The following is a 14,405-nucleotide window of genomic DNA, read 5'->3' as shown; positions in this document are numbered from 1 at the left end:
ATTCATTAAGCTCAGATTAAACGCGAGGCGCTCACCTTGGACGGCTCGTCCCGGAGCGCCGCCATGCGCCCCTTCTGAGGCCGCCTCAGCACCAGAGCGCTGCCGTAGTGGTCCGAGTTACTGTCCATCATGGAGGAAGCAGACACGGGGTACCTGAAATCTGGAGTGCTGCCCAGCTGAGACCGTCTGGGGGAAGAAAAGAATCATACCAACCAATCAGAAAGAGTCCGCGTCTAGAGGGTGAACCCCTGAACTCCACACCTCGACACCTGGCTTACCCGTGTAGTAAGGAGTTACTCCGGCTCCTCCCCTGCTCGCTCTCCGCCCTCATGGTCTCAATCTGGATCAGGAGCTGCTCCTGTAGGAGAGGACATATCAAACAATAAGGACGCGTTATAAGAAGCCACAGATTAGGGATGCCCTGTTGAGCTGAGAGTGTATTTTAAAGATTTTAAGTTCTTGTATTGCTGCTTAAGAAAGACTATTTGTTTACATACAAGAATAATAAAGACATGTGGATTCTTTTCTGAATTAATTGTCTTTCTTCCCTCATAGAATAATCAAAAAGAGCCGATAAGAGTATCGATAAGCAGTATTGATAAGAGTACTAGTATAACGATAGACACAGAGGAGGAGTCAGCTAACACTTTGAACAACCCCTCACCTTCTCATGGTGAGACTCCTCAATCAACTTCTTGGTGTGCTCCAGTTCTCTGATCAGGGCATTCTGAGAAGAGACAGAAAACAAGCTAAAGCTGAAGCTGCGAACCACGTAGTATGAGGACGATATTAAATATTCATCAGGGCAAAGGATGCAGTGTCCTTTAGCTCGTCTGCCTTTGTCAATCATCATCATCATCACCACACTGGTGTCCCGTCACCTTGTCCTCCAGAGCAGACATCCGTTCTTTGAGGTGAAGCTGGAGTCTCTCGTTGGACTCCGAGAGGAGCTTGTCGACCGTCTCCGACAGACGCTTGTTGTGCTCCTCGTTCATCTTTTCTCGCTGCCGTGCCTGTACGAATAGAAAGACGTGATTTATTAATTGAAAGGTTCACGTTCAGACCGTCTCAGTGTAGTGAGGGCAGGTTCCTCCTCTTCCTCACCCTGAGCAGTTCCTGGTTCTTCTCCTCCAGCTGAGCCTCCAGCTGCTTCAGTCTCTCCTCCACGTTGCCGTGTCGTTCCTCTGCCTGAAATTCAACGACGATAAAAGAAAAACGTTCATGTCTCAGTATATTAAATCCTCTCAGCGCCTACGTCAACATGCACATTAATAATTCACAATATGACAATGATACGAGTCATATAAACTGCATATATATTTGGTTTGGATATGGCGATTAAGCGTTATTTCTAATCAGGATTTAGGAGCATTCTTCAGATGCGTCGACAGCGCATTCACAACATGTGTTGAATATCATTTTGGGGTTTTTCTTGCCCGTTTACAGTCAGCTGTGTGCGTTCTACACAAACCAACTAGTCAATAGTTTCTGAATACCAGTAGAATATAAGTGTGCATGTACACGTGGTCAGTGCCTCTAGTGCTAGGCTCTGATCTGAACTGGTTGGTCCTACATCCTGGAGAAGGACCTCTCTGAGGAGAAAAAAGGCCAAAAGTTGGCCCCGTTTGAGGTTTAAGTCAAGGTCAAGTCCTTCAAAAGGAGGGGGGGGGGGGGTCACCAACATCGACAGCCTGGGAAGCAAACTTCTACATGTGCTAACGTAAGAGCTCAACTTAACTGTCGAAAACTATAACCAGTAACAACAGGTATTATCGCTCTATTGGCCAACAGGCGGGACCAGTTTCTCCTCAAGTCTTTGAGCAAACCAGCATCCACTTCCTGTTTGTGTTAGACAGCAAACATGAGGAGGAGTTTCTGTGTTTGAGAAGAAAGAGGTTCCAGCATGACGCAGCGATGGACACAGCTCACCAGCACATGAAGCACAAAGCTTTCTGATAGATCGTCACTGCACTTCACCAGGCACTCATGTAAAGGATGAACTGGAACCGGAGCTATACTACGATTAGTTCTATCTGAAGGAACATTTGTTTCTTCTGTGGTTCTGGACATGTGAATAGTTTGTTTGTCTTGGCCTGGTGAAGTTCAGTGAGAGAAGAAAAGTGATCCACTATCCAGGAGGTCTAGGTCTGTGAGGGGAGCTGGTCTACCTTCTTCTGAGTCTTGGCGCCTTTAGAGCCACATGGAACACACTAACGTTTTGACAAGGAGGCGGTAAGGACGCCATGAAGACAGACAGAAAGGACAAAGAGGAGAAAAGAGGGATTCAACGTACATTCACTGATTTAAATAGAGTGAGAGAAATGGACAGAAAGCTGCCGGTTCAACAGCGGAACGTGAACTTAGTGACGGTTCATTTCTGAGATTAATGATAAAACATGGAGACACACAGATGACGTATTGCGTCAGAGGAGGAACAATACAATAAGGGATGTTACGTTAGACTTCAGAAGATGGACCGAGCGACTGATGGAGTAGTGAGAGGGTGGAGAAAAGTGTCTAATTAAATCAAATCAACTGTACCCTCAGACAGAGAGTACATGATTTAAAACATGTGAAAGGAGGCGGCTGCTTCCTGATGAACTCTGAAACAAAAACACTCTGATGACAATAAGAATGATTGTTGGATTTCAGAGATGTACTGTGAGCCAGTTCTGTTACAAATAAGGAGCCAAGTCATTCAGCAGCAGCATGTGAGACAAAGACTCAAACTATAAATGGATAAAAACATCAAATCTCTAAAAATATCTCCCTGTGGATATTCAGAGCAACGTAAACAAAAGGCTTCCTCGGCAGCTGCTGGTTGTTGAGATGTCAAAGTAAAATCATCTTGTTAATTCATTCTTATCTCTTTTCCAAGAGACGTGTCAAGAGAGGATTCTAACAAAGGCGTGGGACTTTTCAGAGGTCTCTTTTTGATAAAGTATTTCATAGTTTAAAATAAAGTAAAGGTTGAGAGGTGCTGGTACCTTGGTGAGGGCGGCCACCCTCTGAGCCAGCTCTGCCTCCACCTCGGGCAGAGTCTCCGCCTTGCGGATGGTCTGCTGCAGCTTCTGCTCCGCCAGCTCCAGCTTCTCCTGGAGCTGGCGGTTTCTGTCCTCCGTCTACAAGAAAGAAACAAAAACACAAAGTTATCAGTTGTTAGCGAGCGTGTCCAAGACGCTGTGCTGCATCCTGGACTCTGGATTTTCGAGAGAGACGGAAAGAGAGACAGAGAGACAGACAAAGGGAGAGACAGAGAGAGACAGACAGAGAGACAGGCAGACGGAGAGACAGAGAGACAGGCAGACGGAGAGAGAGACAGACAAAGGGAGAGACAGAGAGAGAGAGAGAGACAGAGAGAGAGAGACAGACAAAGGAAGAAGGGATGGGTGAGGGCAGGAAGTGAGGAAGGGAGGATTCATAAAGACACAAAGACGGACGGAAAAGTCAGAAGAAAAGAGGAGAGAGACGTCTCCATCTCAGTGAGGACATAAAGAGTCTGTGAGGCTTCTTATTCAGCGTGTGAATACAGCAGGAAGTCATCAGCCAAAGAAGAAACTGCAGGAGATTCCTGTCTGAGACTCAAACACCCAGAAATCACCACACGCCTCGTCAACTGATCAGAATGTGAGGATGCTTTGTGGGTGTGATGAGATTACAGATCTTAACTGATGCAAAAATGTGGAACGTATATTAAACTATTCTCTCCTCTCCTCCCCTCTCCTCTCTGTGTTCACTTCCTGTAGTTCAGTCAAAGTGTCTCCTTGTTGTCACATGACTGTTGGTCTCAGATGAATCAATCATGACGTCATAGTTTCTCTGAGGCGCGCACACTTTAATGTTTCTACACAATCTGGTTAAAGTGAACTCTTTATTAGAGGAGGGATTTATAATGAGAACATGAAGAATAAAATGTTGTTAATGAAATATCACAATGACGTAAGCGTTTGTCACAGATAACATGTTCAGGGACCGTCGTAAAGATGAAAATCTGACGCTAATTCTTTTACAGCTTCTGGCTTCGATAAACGATGTAATTTTGGCGAGTGTTGAAAGAAAACATGCTTTTCTGTTTGCATTGTTACAAACTGTATGTTTTCGTCCACAGAAGAAAAAACAAAGCTGTATTACGTATATTTCTCCATTGAATACACACAAAAGTGTGTGAAAAACTCTGAACTATAGCATGTTAGTACAGACTGACAGCCTGTGAATACAATTCCTTTGTTTTCACTCAAATGTAAATTGTAAATCTACCAGGACTGAAATCTTTAGGTATGATGCAGGCTTCATGACCTGTGATCCATCATTGCAGCTTGTAGTCCAGTATCATGGACCCACCTGTCTGTAGAGAGAGTCCTTGTTGGCCACTTCGTTCTCCAGCTTGTCGTTGAGGTCGTGGACCGAGGTGGCCTCCCGCTGAGCGGCCAGGTAGCGCTTCTCCAGCGTGGTGATCCTCTCCTCCATGTCCTCCTTCTGAGCAATCGACTAAACACACAAACATCTGGTCTTCAGGTTTACCTTCTTTTTATTGTGTGTGTATCAAGTCCTGTACTTTAGTACGGTTTTCTTTTTCTTTCTACTCTACTACATTTCAGAGGGAAATATACGTATATGTATAACAAGTAAATGAAATACAGAGCATTGTTTTTAAGAAGAATTAACCACTTTTACTTTTATACTTCATTTACTTGATTATATATTTGCACACTTTTACTGAAGGAAGATTTGTGAATGCAGAACCTTCACTGTGGTATTTATATGTAAGAGGTCTTAGTACTTCTTCCTCCACAGGTTTGTTTGTTGTTGTGTTATCTAGGTGAAATTGAGAATGAGGTTCATCTTTGTTTGTTTTACGGTCCTGTCTAGAAGGTCATAAAAGCTGAACTTTTCAGTAAAATCATCTCCATATATGTTGATTTATTTTGCCCGGATGCAGATTTTATTTGCCAAGTTTGAGATAAAAGGCAGAATATTTAGTTTAAGATGAGCCTGTAGTTTTGTAATGATGTTTGACAATGTAACTGTATTGTTTTTGGTGTCTTGTAAACCAATGAGGGTCGAGCACTTTGGGTGCATGACATGAAAATAAAGAAACTAATAAATACATTTAGAGGAGTGTATTATAAAGAGGAGCTCACACTCCATGCAGCCCTCCTTACCTCCCTCAGGTCTCTCTGGAGCCGTGTGTTCATGTCTTCGGACTTGATGAGGTCCTTCCGGGCCGTGTCCAGGTCCTCCTCCAGCTCGTTGATGCGTGAAACCATAGCGGCCATGCGCTCCTTCATCTGGCCCAGATCAGACGTCTGACGGTCCACCACGTCCTGGAGCTCGCTGACCTTCACGAAGCCCAGACCCAACTCCTCCTCCTGACTCAGAGAGCCATCCGACGACCGCTGTGGGAGAACGTAACCGTGTTGGCACAAAGGATGAACAGGACACACACACGGAGGACTGATTTCATTCATCAGCTCATTCCATTGAACCGATTGACCTTCTGGAAGGGAAATGGAAGAAATCAGGAAACTAAGATTCTTCATCGTAGAAAACACCAGAATCAACTGTGGGCATTTTGGGATTCTTTTAACAATTGAGACTGATCAATATGATATTTGTGATTTCCTGTTGTTTGAAGTTACTACAAGGAACTTTAATATCTTTAATTTTGTGTTGATTCTGTTGCTCCCTGTGGACTAAAGTGGTAGTGTCTCTGAGCACCAGACTCCCTTTAGAAAACCTCTCATGTTACTGCAGCAGGGTCTGACAGTCTGACCCTCTCAGTCCTGGTTCTCTCACACACACACACGAGTGCCCTCACCTTGCCGTTAGTGCTCGGTGTGTTTTCAGAGTTGTGGTTGACCTCACTGGTTCCGTCTGCCAGCCCTCTCTTCATGCCGCTCTGCTCCCTGAGGTAAGACAACTAGAGAGAACAGCAGCTCGTTAACGCCAAAACCACCTCAACAAGTAGCTGGTTAACCACTGAACCAGCAGCAACGAAGGAGTCGGATTCCTTTTATCATTTGTCATGTTTCTTTTTCCATTCCAGTAAAGCAAGTTGTGTGTGTGTGTGTGTGTGTGTGTGGGGAAGAGTTCTCTCTAGAATTCAGTGTGAACACTCAAATGTGTAAATAGGAATCCAGTGCAGGAGCGATGTCTTTAAATGGGTCAATGAGGAGCGAAGCTGCGTTGATCTGTTGGTCACATTCTCCTGGAGTCTCAAAGTCTCTCAATCTAGTTTAACATAAAGAAATAAAAACACTTTGATCCTTCAAACTGTCTCCATTCAGTTTGTGTCAGCACAGATAAATCTAAAAAGGACCACGTCATTCATTCCTACATCAAGTCTGCGATCAGTTACGGTCACAACATGGTCGCTCTTCTCTTTAGAGTTCTGTGAAGATCAACAACCTGAATAAACCGCTTAAAATCAGCGCTTTTGCTACATTTCACTTCCTGTTTTAAACATAAAATCCACCTAAAAAAACACTCAAAAAAGAATTAAAGGAAGAAGACAACTGGGTCGTACTGTGCAGAAAAAGCACCCAATAAAGCACGAGTGACATAATGTCCGTAGCTCAACAGCAGAGGGAAGCATCTGTTTAGTGTTTGTATTCTGGAGGTGAACTTGGAATGTTCAGTTTGGTAAATGTAAACCTAAATGTTTCACTCACAAGGACAAACGAGGAGAATAACGACGATGTCATCATCTTAAAAGGGTTTGAGTCGGGTACTTCAGGGTGTCAAGTTGTTCCAGCAAACATTCCTACGTCACGTGAATGCACCATATTATGGATATTTCGTAAGTTGTATTGCTATTGGATTTGAGTCAAGTGGTTTTTTTCATTAACTCTCTTCAGATATTTTTCTTACTTCTTTGTGCGACATGGTGAGCTGCTCCTCCAACGCGCTGCATCTTTCCAAGGCGACGCGTAGTCGCTCTCTCACCTGCAACACAGGTGATACAAACACATCTTTAGGTCTCCTATTGCTTCGTTTATCAAACATATTGTCTGTCTGTCTGTCTGTCTGTCTGTCTGTGTCACACACACACACACACACACACACACACACACACACACACACACACACACACACACACACACACACACACACACACACACACACACACACACACACACACACACACACACACACACACACACACACACACACACACCTTCTCGTCGAGGGCTTTGTGGTGTTCGAACAGTGACTTGAGGGCTTTGAGGACCTCCACTTCACTGGAGACCCCCGCTGGAGACTGAGCCTGTCTCTTCACCACCGTCATCCTCAGACTGCGCTCGTGACGAGACACCAGACACTCCAGGTGCTCCAACAGCAGCTGGACCACGAAAAGACCACGTTAACAGGTGAGAAACCGCATCGCTCATGTGCTCACGTATGGAGCATCTAGAAACCTTTTCTACTTCCATAAATCACTAAAGGAGGGATTCCTGATTCCAGGAGATTGAATCATAATGACTTGATGAACTAAACTTTTGAAGCATTTAAAAAGGGGCTTTTCTTAAAGGTAAGCTCATTTTTTCGTGTGTTCGTGTGACGATGCTTCAACATTTGAGAGTCCAACTTTCAGTACCTTCAAATTATGAATTTACCGTTTAATTATGTACATGTTTCTGATATTAAAAGATAAAAGAAACATCTTCAGTAGGACGAGTGTGGAAGAGTAAACAGCTCCTACTCAGCACAAACAGACGTCTGTGATGAAGTTTATAGTCAGTGGTTGAAATATTTCGACGATTGTGCAATTTGCAACGGCCACAACGTTGTGACAAAGGTTCGGATTATAGGATAGAAACCGATTTGTCAAGGCGTGTTGTGACAACCACCTCTACCCAAAACAGAAAGTGGAGTGAGCACGGTGGATAGCTGTGTGTGTGTGTGTGTGTGTGTGTGTGTGTGTGTACCAGCATATCGTACTCACCCGTGTGTTGTTTCTCTCCGCCTTCAGCTCTGCGATCTCCTCCTCCTTCTCCAGAAGATGCTCCCGGCACACGTTCACCTCCTTTGTTAGCGTCGCAAACTCCTAGAAGAGTAACGTACGAACACAGTAACGTGTAACTGGTTACTTACTGAGCTACAGTTGTATTTTCTCATGACGTGGCGGCAGGGAGTTATTTCTTCATGGACATTTCTTCATAGACGGATAGCAGTCAAAGGAGCTGCGTCATCACTTCCGTCTGTGTGGTTTCTGTGGAGGCTGTGATCACACAGCTGAGGTCACGGTTACATCAGAAACAATGGAGGCAAGAGGACAACTGCTGTCTGTCTGAGAGCAGCTTCAATCCTTCAGCAGACACTCAGCAGAGAGGTAATAATGCAGACCGCACTGACTTAAAGTCTGTTGAGTCGTTATCTATCGCTGAAGGAGGTAACACAATGGTGATTAAGTCTATGACCCACTGATCAAAGTATTACAATATTTATATATTTGCATTGTGAACTGGGTGTCTATGGCGACATTTCTGGGAAAACTGCTGTATTAAAGTTGAACATAGCATGTTAGTATCAGTGGCCCAAACTATAGAGCTCTAGGACACCTCGTGTTAGTAGAGACCGGACCAAACTATGTGTATAAACTATACGGTACAAACAATGAAAACTACGCCGTCTTATTTACGTCTATATGGCGTTATGTTGAGAGTTGATGGAGCAGCTACAATGTTAGTGTAGCACCGATCGATCCACACAGAAAACTATTTTAAAAGTTATTTGCTTGTCGTCTTGTGGAGAGAACTAACAGAGCATCCATTCAGACATTTTACAAATCGGCATCATTATGTCGTTGTTTCAGCATCCTTTTGATCCATTTATTGCACTTAAATCCCAACTAAATTACTTATTTTGGGTCCATACAGCTGTAGTAAACCAGCCGACGTGTGTCTCGCTAGACACAGTGAATACAGGTCAGTGAAAGTAACCGAGCTCCTCCGGATGTAAGGAACTCAGACACAACAGCAGTTAGTTTCATGGGATATCTGGGACTTCCACAACTTGGTCATGAGGACAACAATATCCATATCTCATAAAGTAACATGGTTCGATGTTGAAAAGGAAGAAGATAACACCTCAAAGTACGTGAGAAATATGACGATATTGCCCTGCAAAAACCAGCGCAGGCACCCGGTGAGTGGCGAGGCCTTCTCGCTGCGTTTCAAAGAGTGTGTGTGTGTGTGTGTGGGATGGGGGTTGCTGGAAGTGATCGTTCTTTTCAGTCACCACCAAAACCATTCTCTCGCCTCGGAGCTTTTCCAGCGACTGGCACAGATTTCGTTTCACAAAAAAAAAAAAAAAAAGGAGTAAGTGGGAGTTTGCCATTGGCTACGACGGAGGCCTCCACTCTCTCACTAACCAATGAGAGGCGGGCCCAGGGGGTAATTACAGAGTAGCTTACTTCCTACATTCCAGAGCAGACGCTGAGGTCGAGTTGTACAGCAACCTTAAGATTTCACCATTGATGAACCTGTACTTTCCACTTAACTCATCATGTACACAACATATCATATTGAGTGGAAACAAATGGGAGTGTGTGCTACTTGTTAGTAGACTTGTATGGTGGAAGTGCAGTTTAATGATTTCAGTCAAGGATAAGATAGATTTGTTTTTACATGTCTGCTACTTTTGTAATGTATTTACGTATTTCATTGTACTGTATAGTATTGTGCTGTACTTCAGTGTTTGCTGTTGAATTGTACTGATAATATTAGGCCACTAAATTGTAATAACCTGCCCGACAAAAATGACATTTACATTGAGGCGGAAACTAAAATGTTGATTAATGTGCACTGTCCCTGGTTAATAAAAATAAAAATGGAAGTAGAAAAAGAGAAAACTTGGACCTTTGTTGGTGAGCTGCACAGTTAAAAAAAATGATCTTGAACTGTGACCCAGACTATGAAAACCTCCCACGACACAAACAAAGCACTATAATATGAGCCACATATTTGTCTGTTTAGGAGATTGAAAATGAAGCTGGCACTTCCATATATGTGATGATACCTATGAAATAGTATGCAAGGTAGACATGAGAACGTGTAGACGGGTATGGTGCACTTCAATACAATAGCCTGATAGGATAAACACTACCGCTATAATATCTTTAAAGGTCCTCAATCACGTTTTACACTCTGAACACAGGAACCCACCGGTGGGATGGAAAAGCATGTTTTCATTATCGTCAGATTTTCATCGTTCCGACGGTCCTTGAACACATCGTTTGTGACGGATGCTTTCAATTAGAGAAAGTAACCGAAACTAAGATTAAAAATGTGATATTTCATCATAAACATTTTATTCTACAAGTTTCATTATAAATCCCTCCTCTAATAAAGAGTTCACTTTAACCAGATTGTGTAAAAACATTACATTGTGAGCTTCTCAGTGAAACTATGAAGTCATGATTGATTCATCTGAGACCAACAGTCATGTGACTACAAGGAGGAGAGGAGAGGAGAGGAGAGGAGAGGAGAGAGGAGGGGCTGGAAGTAGAGGTTGTAAAAATCTAAATAGTTCAATATATGTAACAAGTAGAGCCTCCATTGTTTTCCCAACATTGGTAACATTAGTGGACACTTCGAGACGTGTTGTATATTTAGATTCTGTTGTTTTTCCATGTTTTTTAAATAGATTATCAAAGAAATTAAACTTGCGGTTTTCTCATTTTTAAGATTGAGGTCAAATGTTATTCTGCACTAAAGACATGTTCTAGTTCTCTCTACTTCTAGTCATGATGGTTCTGTTTCTATAGAGGAGCAGGATTCATTTAACTGAACAGGACTTGTCCCCCTTGCGGGATTAATAAAGTATCTATCTATCTATTTATTGCAGGGAAAATCAAGACCACAGAGAGTAACATGTGACGGGCTTTAGGTTCAGAGGGTTCAGGTAAAGACATCAAGCTTCAAATCTTCAAGTGTTAATTTGTTCAATGCATTTAATAGTTTAATCCCCAACTAAATGCATAGATTGAAATATGCAGATTGAACAGTCGAGTCATAAACTTGTTTACATGCGAATTAAAGCCTGCAACTCCCGTTTGGTTCAGTGAGCAGAGATGAACTGGTTCGGACTGAGCTGTAAGCCTCGGACCGGGGGGGTTACACGAATATATGTGCCAACCTATTAAAGGAATAGCGTACCAAAACACAGAGGGACACACTGAAGCTTTCCAGGGATAGCTGCACTGACGGTTTTTGGCACTCGGCCTCCCGGCGAAGAATATTTGAGCACCAACAAATAGTTATTTCTGTGACATCATATAATTAAGAAATATGAAGATCGAGCCCCAAATATGTGTAATGTTTCAGCATAACACGCATTTCTTTCCTCTTCTGAATGCAGCTTGCGTACATTATAACATAGCATATAGTGACACAGGCTGCTGTCCTTTATTAAACTAGTTTCTACCACATTCTATGTTCATATGCCTTTAAATATCGAGTATATCTGCTAAATATGTTAATGTTTGGGTCTGGTTGTTGCAATGAAACTCAAGGATGTCTAACTAAAAGGCAAGGAGTCTGGACATCCGTTCATCCGACCGACTTCACACCTGATGGGTCCAGTGCGATCTCTTCAGATCTATGAGACATAGTTATCATTAGTAATGACATTAACGAGTAATAATAGTAACGTTAGAGTAATAAGGAGCCAATGTTATGTACACACTGTGTAGTGTATTAAGGGGGGACTAAATGGAGCGTACGATACTAAAAACTACAGGAAGTAGAGTTGGTGCTCTTGAATTCTGGTACATGCACGGAGAAGGATATAACATTTTCTAACACAGTATAAAGCGGTTGTATTTGTAGGCAGATCAGTCATAAAAACTGCAGACTTGCAGCTCTAGCAACGCTGCAAACAAGGGAAGGAGAGAGGAAACAGTGAGGCTCCTCTGTTATGTCCACAATAAGAATGTAAAACAAACCTAAAATGACCGCATGCTCCAGGAAGCTTCATCTAATTCTGTGGTGTCTAACATCCCTATCGGTTGTGCTGCTGCATGTTTTAGTACGGAAAGTACCGGTGCGTGTCACGGATTCTTAAATACTGATGAATCGGCTCTTTTTATCGGGCTGTATTTGGAGGTGAGAAGGGAACCAGCAGGCCTCCCTCCTCCATAATGACTTGAGCCGCTCTTAAGAGCTTACGGCGCGTGCTGAAATCTGACTCCGGATCTGTTCTCCTGGAGGACGACGCACCGGCTAAAACTCATTAGACTCCACAATGGCTGCTATTCAGTGCTGCCCAAAACACACACAGACCGAGAGGAGATAGCTCCGCCTCCTTTTAGTTAATCACCGGCTCGTTTAGATTATTGTGTCACTCTGTGGTCGTTCGTAAGATGTCTAGTTTAAGGAGAGACGATATGATCACCACTAAAACTTCACCGGTTCATTACTGACATTTAGATGAGTATTTTTTTATATTAAAAGTTTTCTGAAATGTTATGTTTAAATATGATCTAATTATATATGTGCTAATTTGCATACATTTCCAGAACAGAGATCTGAATATTGGATAAAAGCCAGGTTCAAAATTCTTTGTTGTATGTCTCGTTGACATATTAGAGTTTCACCGTGAGCACTTCACCTCAACCTTTGTTTGGATCGGCTAACCTATCAGCCGTAACACAAGCTGGACGATGTTCAAAGGTGATAAAAGACGCTCCACCAGCAGCTTTCACTCCACCCGTCCGATCTGCTCCCACAGACGGTCTTATGAAAGTGTCTGTCTGACACATGAAGTTCATGATAGGCAGACTCTGACAAAACAAGCCTCTCCTCTATCATCACCAGCACTTTTCTGAAAAGTTCAGAGACAGATTCGCTCTCATTGGTAACAATGTGAAAAAAGACACTGGGAACAGGCCTTAAGACTGTTTACTGGTCTAGATGCATCGAGTGGTGAACAGGCCTTAAGACTGTTTACTGGTCTAGATGCATCGAGTGGTGACGGTATGCAAAGAAACTACAAGAAGCTCCGGACATAGTGACCACTTTCTTTATCAGCTCCTCAAACACAACGTCATGCTTCACACAAAGAGTCCTGTGCAGATTTAAGGACAGTTTGTAGAGTTCGTAGAGGAGCACGGCCTTCACTCCTTCGTCTTGTGTTTCTTTCCTTTTAGTTACCAGTTCAGATCACATTTTGTCAAAAGGCAACACTCATGTGTCACCTTCACGTCACTGTGAGCAACAAGTCCGTCTCTGTCTCTCCGTCTCACCACCGTCTCTCAATTCATGCCTTTGTGCCAACGACCAGAATACAGAATCTGGTCAGTGCGGTCGATTGGCTGCTTCAAAATAAAATATCACAAACTAACAAGTTACACTTGAGCTAATACTGAGTGATTGACTACCTTTATTTTGTACTTCTTTTCTGCTTACAATAGTTAAAGTCAGTTACAAGGTTAAGTTCTCCTCATGAAACAAATTCAACACTGAAGCTCGAGGACGGAAGTACTTCCCATCTTGACTTCCATTTAAAATGAAAAAAAGATTTGCAGACTAAGCACTGTGTTGGCCAATCAAATACATTCAAGCAAACGCAATCCTGAGGGATTAGTTTACACTGTACTGTGGCTCTCACGGAGACAGAGAAGAGAATAAATCACATCCAGGTAACTTTCCTAAACTTGTGTTTTGAAGTCGTATAAACCGAGTTTAAGATAAAGATAGAAGCTACAGGGTAAAGGTGACCCACCACATCACCTGGAGATCCAGACAGAAGACAATGAAACTAAGGAACAACACTGTTACAACCATTAAAATACATGCAAGTATACCTTCAGTAGCTAGCGTAGCATAGACGTGCTAACTATAGTTAGAGTCTATGGAGCAGAGACGGGTAGCTGTCGAACCCTGGTCAGAGCTGGTCGACGCTACGCTGTGATTGGCCAGTCTGTGGTCGAGGGGCGGGACTTAGCGAAGGGTCACCCAAAGACAATAGTCCTCACTAGACATCCCAAACGAAAACCAACAACATCACCAGCACCATGTGGAAAAGTCCTCAACACGACAATGCTCAGGTTCCTTTCTTTCACTCGCACTGAATTTGAAATTAACTGACAAATAAGGACCTTTTGTTTGATGACGTCATCTGGTTGCAGTTTTGATTGGCACCTTTCCTTGAGAGGACAGTGGTTTCCTCGAGTGTCGCTAAGACGTTCACCAGTTTAGACAGAAAAATGTGTGGAAAACATATGAATGAAGCCAACTACTACAAACTCTCACTGTTGTTACTGCCTCAACAATCTTCACAGCAGTGGTAGAAAACAGCTGGAAAGTCACACACACACACACACACACACACACACACACACACACACACACACACACACACACACACACACACACACACACACACACACACACACACACACA

General features: G+C 43.1%; 1 protein-coding gene and 1 long non-coding RNA gene across 24 annotated transcripts in view; both read right to left on the bottom strand.

Annotated features, from left to right (window-relative positions):
* The window catches only part of ppfia1 (PTPRF interacting protein alpha 1), a 47,775-nt gene that overhangs the window by 20,398 nt on the left and 12,972 nt on the right, over nt 1-14,405 (bottom strand). For 18 of the 23 annotated variants that reach the window (XR_012947690.1, XM_076078650.1, XM_076078638.1 and 15 more), the window contains 13 exons: nt 7,946-8,047; nt 7,178-7,342; nt 6,871-6,945; nt 5,819-5,920; nt 5,163-5,396; nt 4,342-4,488; nt 2,988-3,122; nt 2,169-2,210; nt 1,105-1,188; nt 882-1,013; nt 665-727; nt 279-358; nt 36-186 (listed from right to left, as the gene is read on the bottom strand). Coding sequence is in view for 22 of the 23 variants with exons in the window: in XM_076078650.1 (XP_075934765.1) it covers nt 36-186; nt 279-358; nt 665-727; nt 882-1,013; nt 1,105-1,188; nt 2,169-2,210; nt 2,988-3,122; nt 4,342-4,488; nt 5,163-5,396; nt 5,819-5,920; nt 6,871-6,945; nt 7,178-7,342; nt 7,946-8,047 (1,512 nt within the window). In the remaining variant the exon portion in view is untranslated. The remainder of the gene's footprint in view (nt 1-35; nt 187-278; nt 359-664; nt 728-881; nt 1,014-1,104; nt 1,189-2,168; nt 2,211-2,987; nt 3,123-4,341; nt 4,489-5,162; nt 5,397-5,818; nt 5,921-6,870; nt 6,946-7,177; nt 7,343-7,945; nt 8,048-14,405) is intronic. The other 5 variants (XM_076078643.1, XM_076078651.1, XM_076078644.1 and 2 more) reach the window with 1 other exon arrangement.
* The window catches only part of LOC142934194 (uncharacterized), a 4,149-nt gene continuing 2,577 nt past the window's right edge, over nt 12,834-14,405 (bottom strand). The window contains exons 1-2 of the long non-coding RNA XR_012947691.1: nt 14,102-14,405; nt 12,834-13,977 (exon numbers count right to left, since the gene is read on the bottom strand). The exon at nt 14,102-14,405 is cut by the window's right edge and continues 2,577 nt beyond it. This is a non-coding gene — a long non-coding RNA (uncharacterized LOC142934194). The remainder of the gene's footprint in view (nt 13,978-14,101) is intronic.

Source organism: Anarhichas minor, unplaced genomic scaffold (genome assembly GCF_050575085.1).
Source record: "Anarhichas minor isolate MPS153535 unplaced genomic scaffold, ASM5057508v1 ptg000067l, whole genome shotgun sequence".
NCBI classification, from domain to species: domain Eukaryota; kingdom Metazoa; phylum Chordata; class Actinopteri; order Perciformes; family Anarhichadidae; genus Anarhichas; species Anarhichas minor.
The sequence above is the reverse complement of the archived record's forward strand: the minus strand, read 5'-3'. Positions and strand labels throughout refer to the sequence as shown.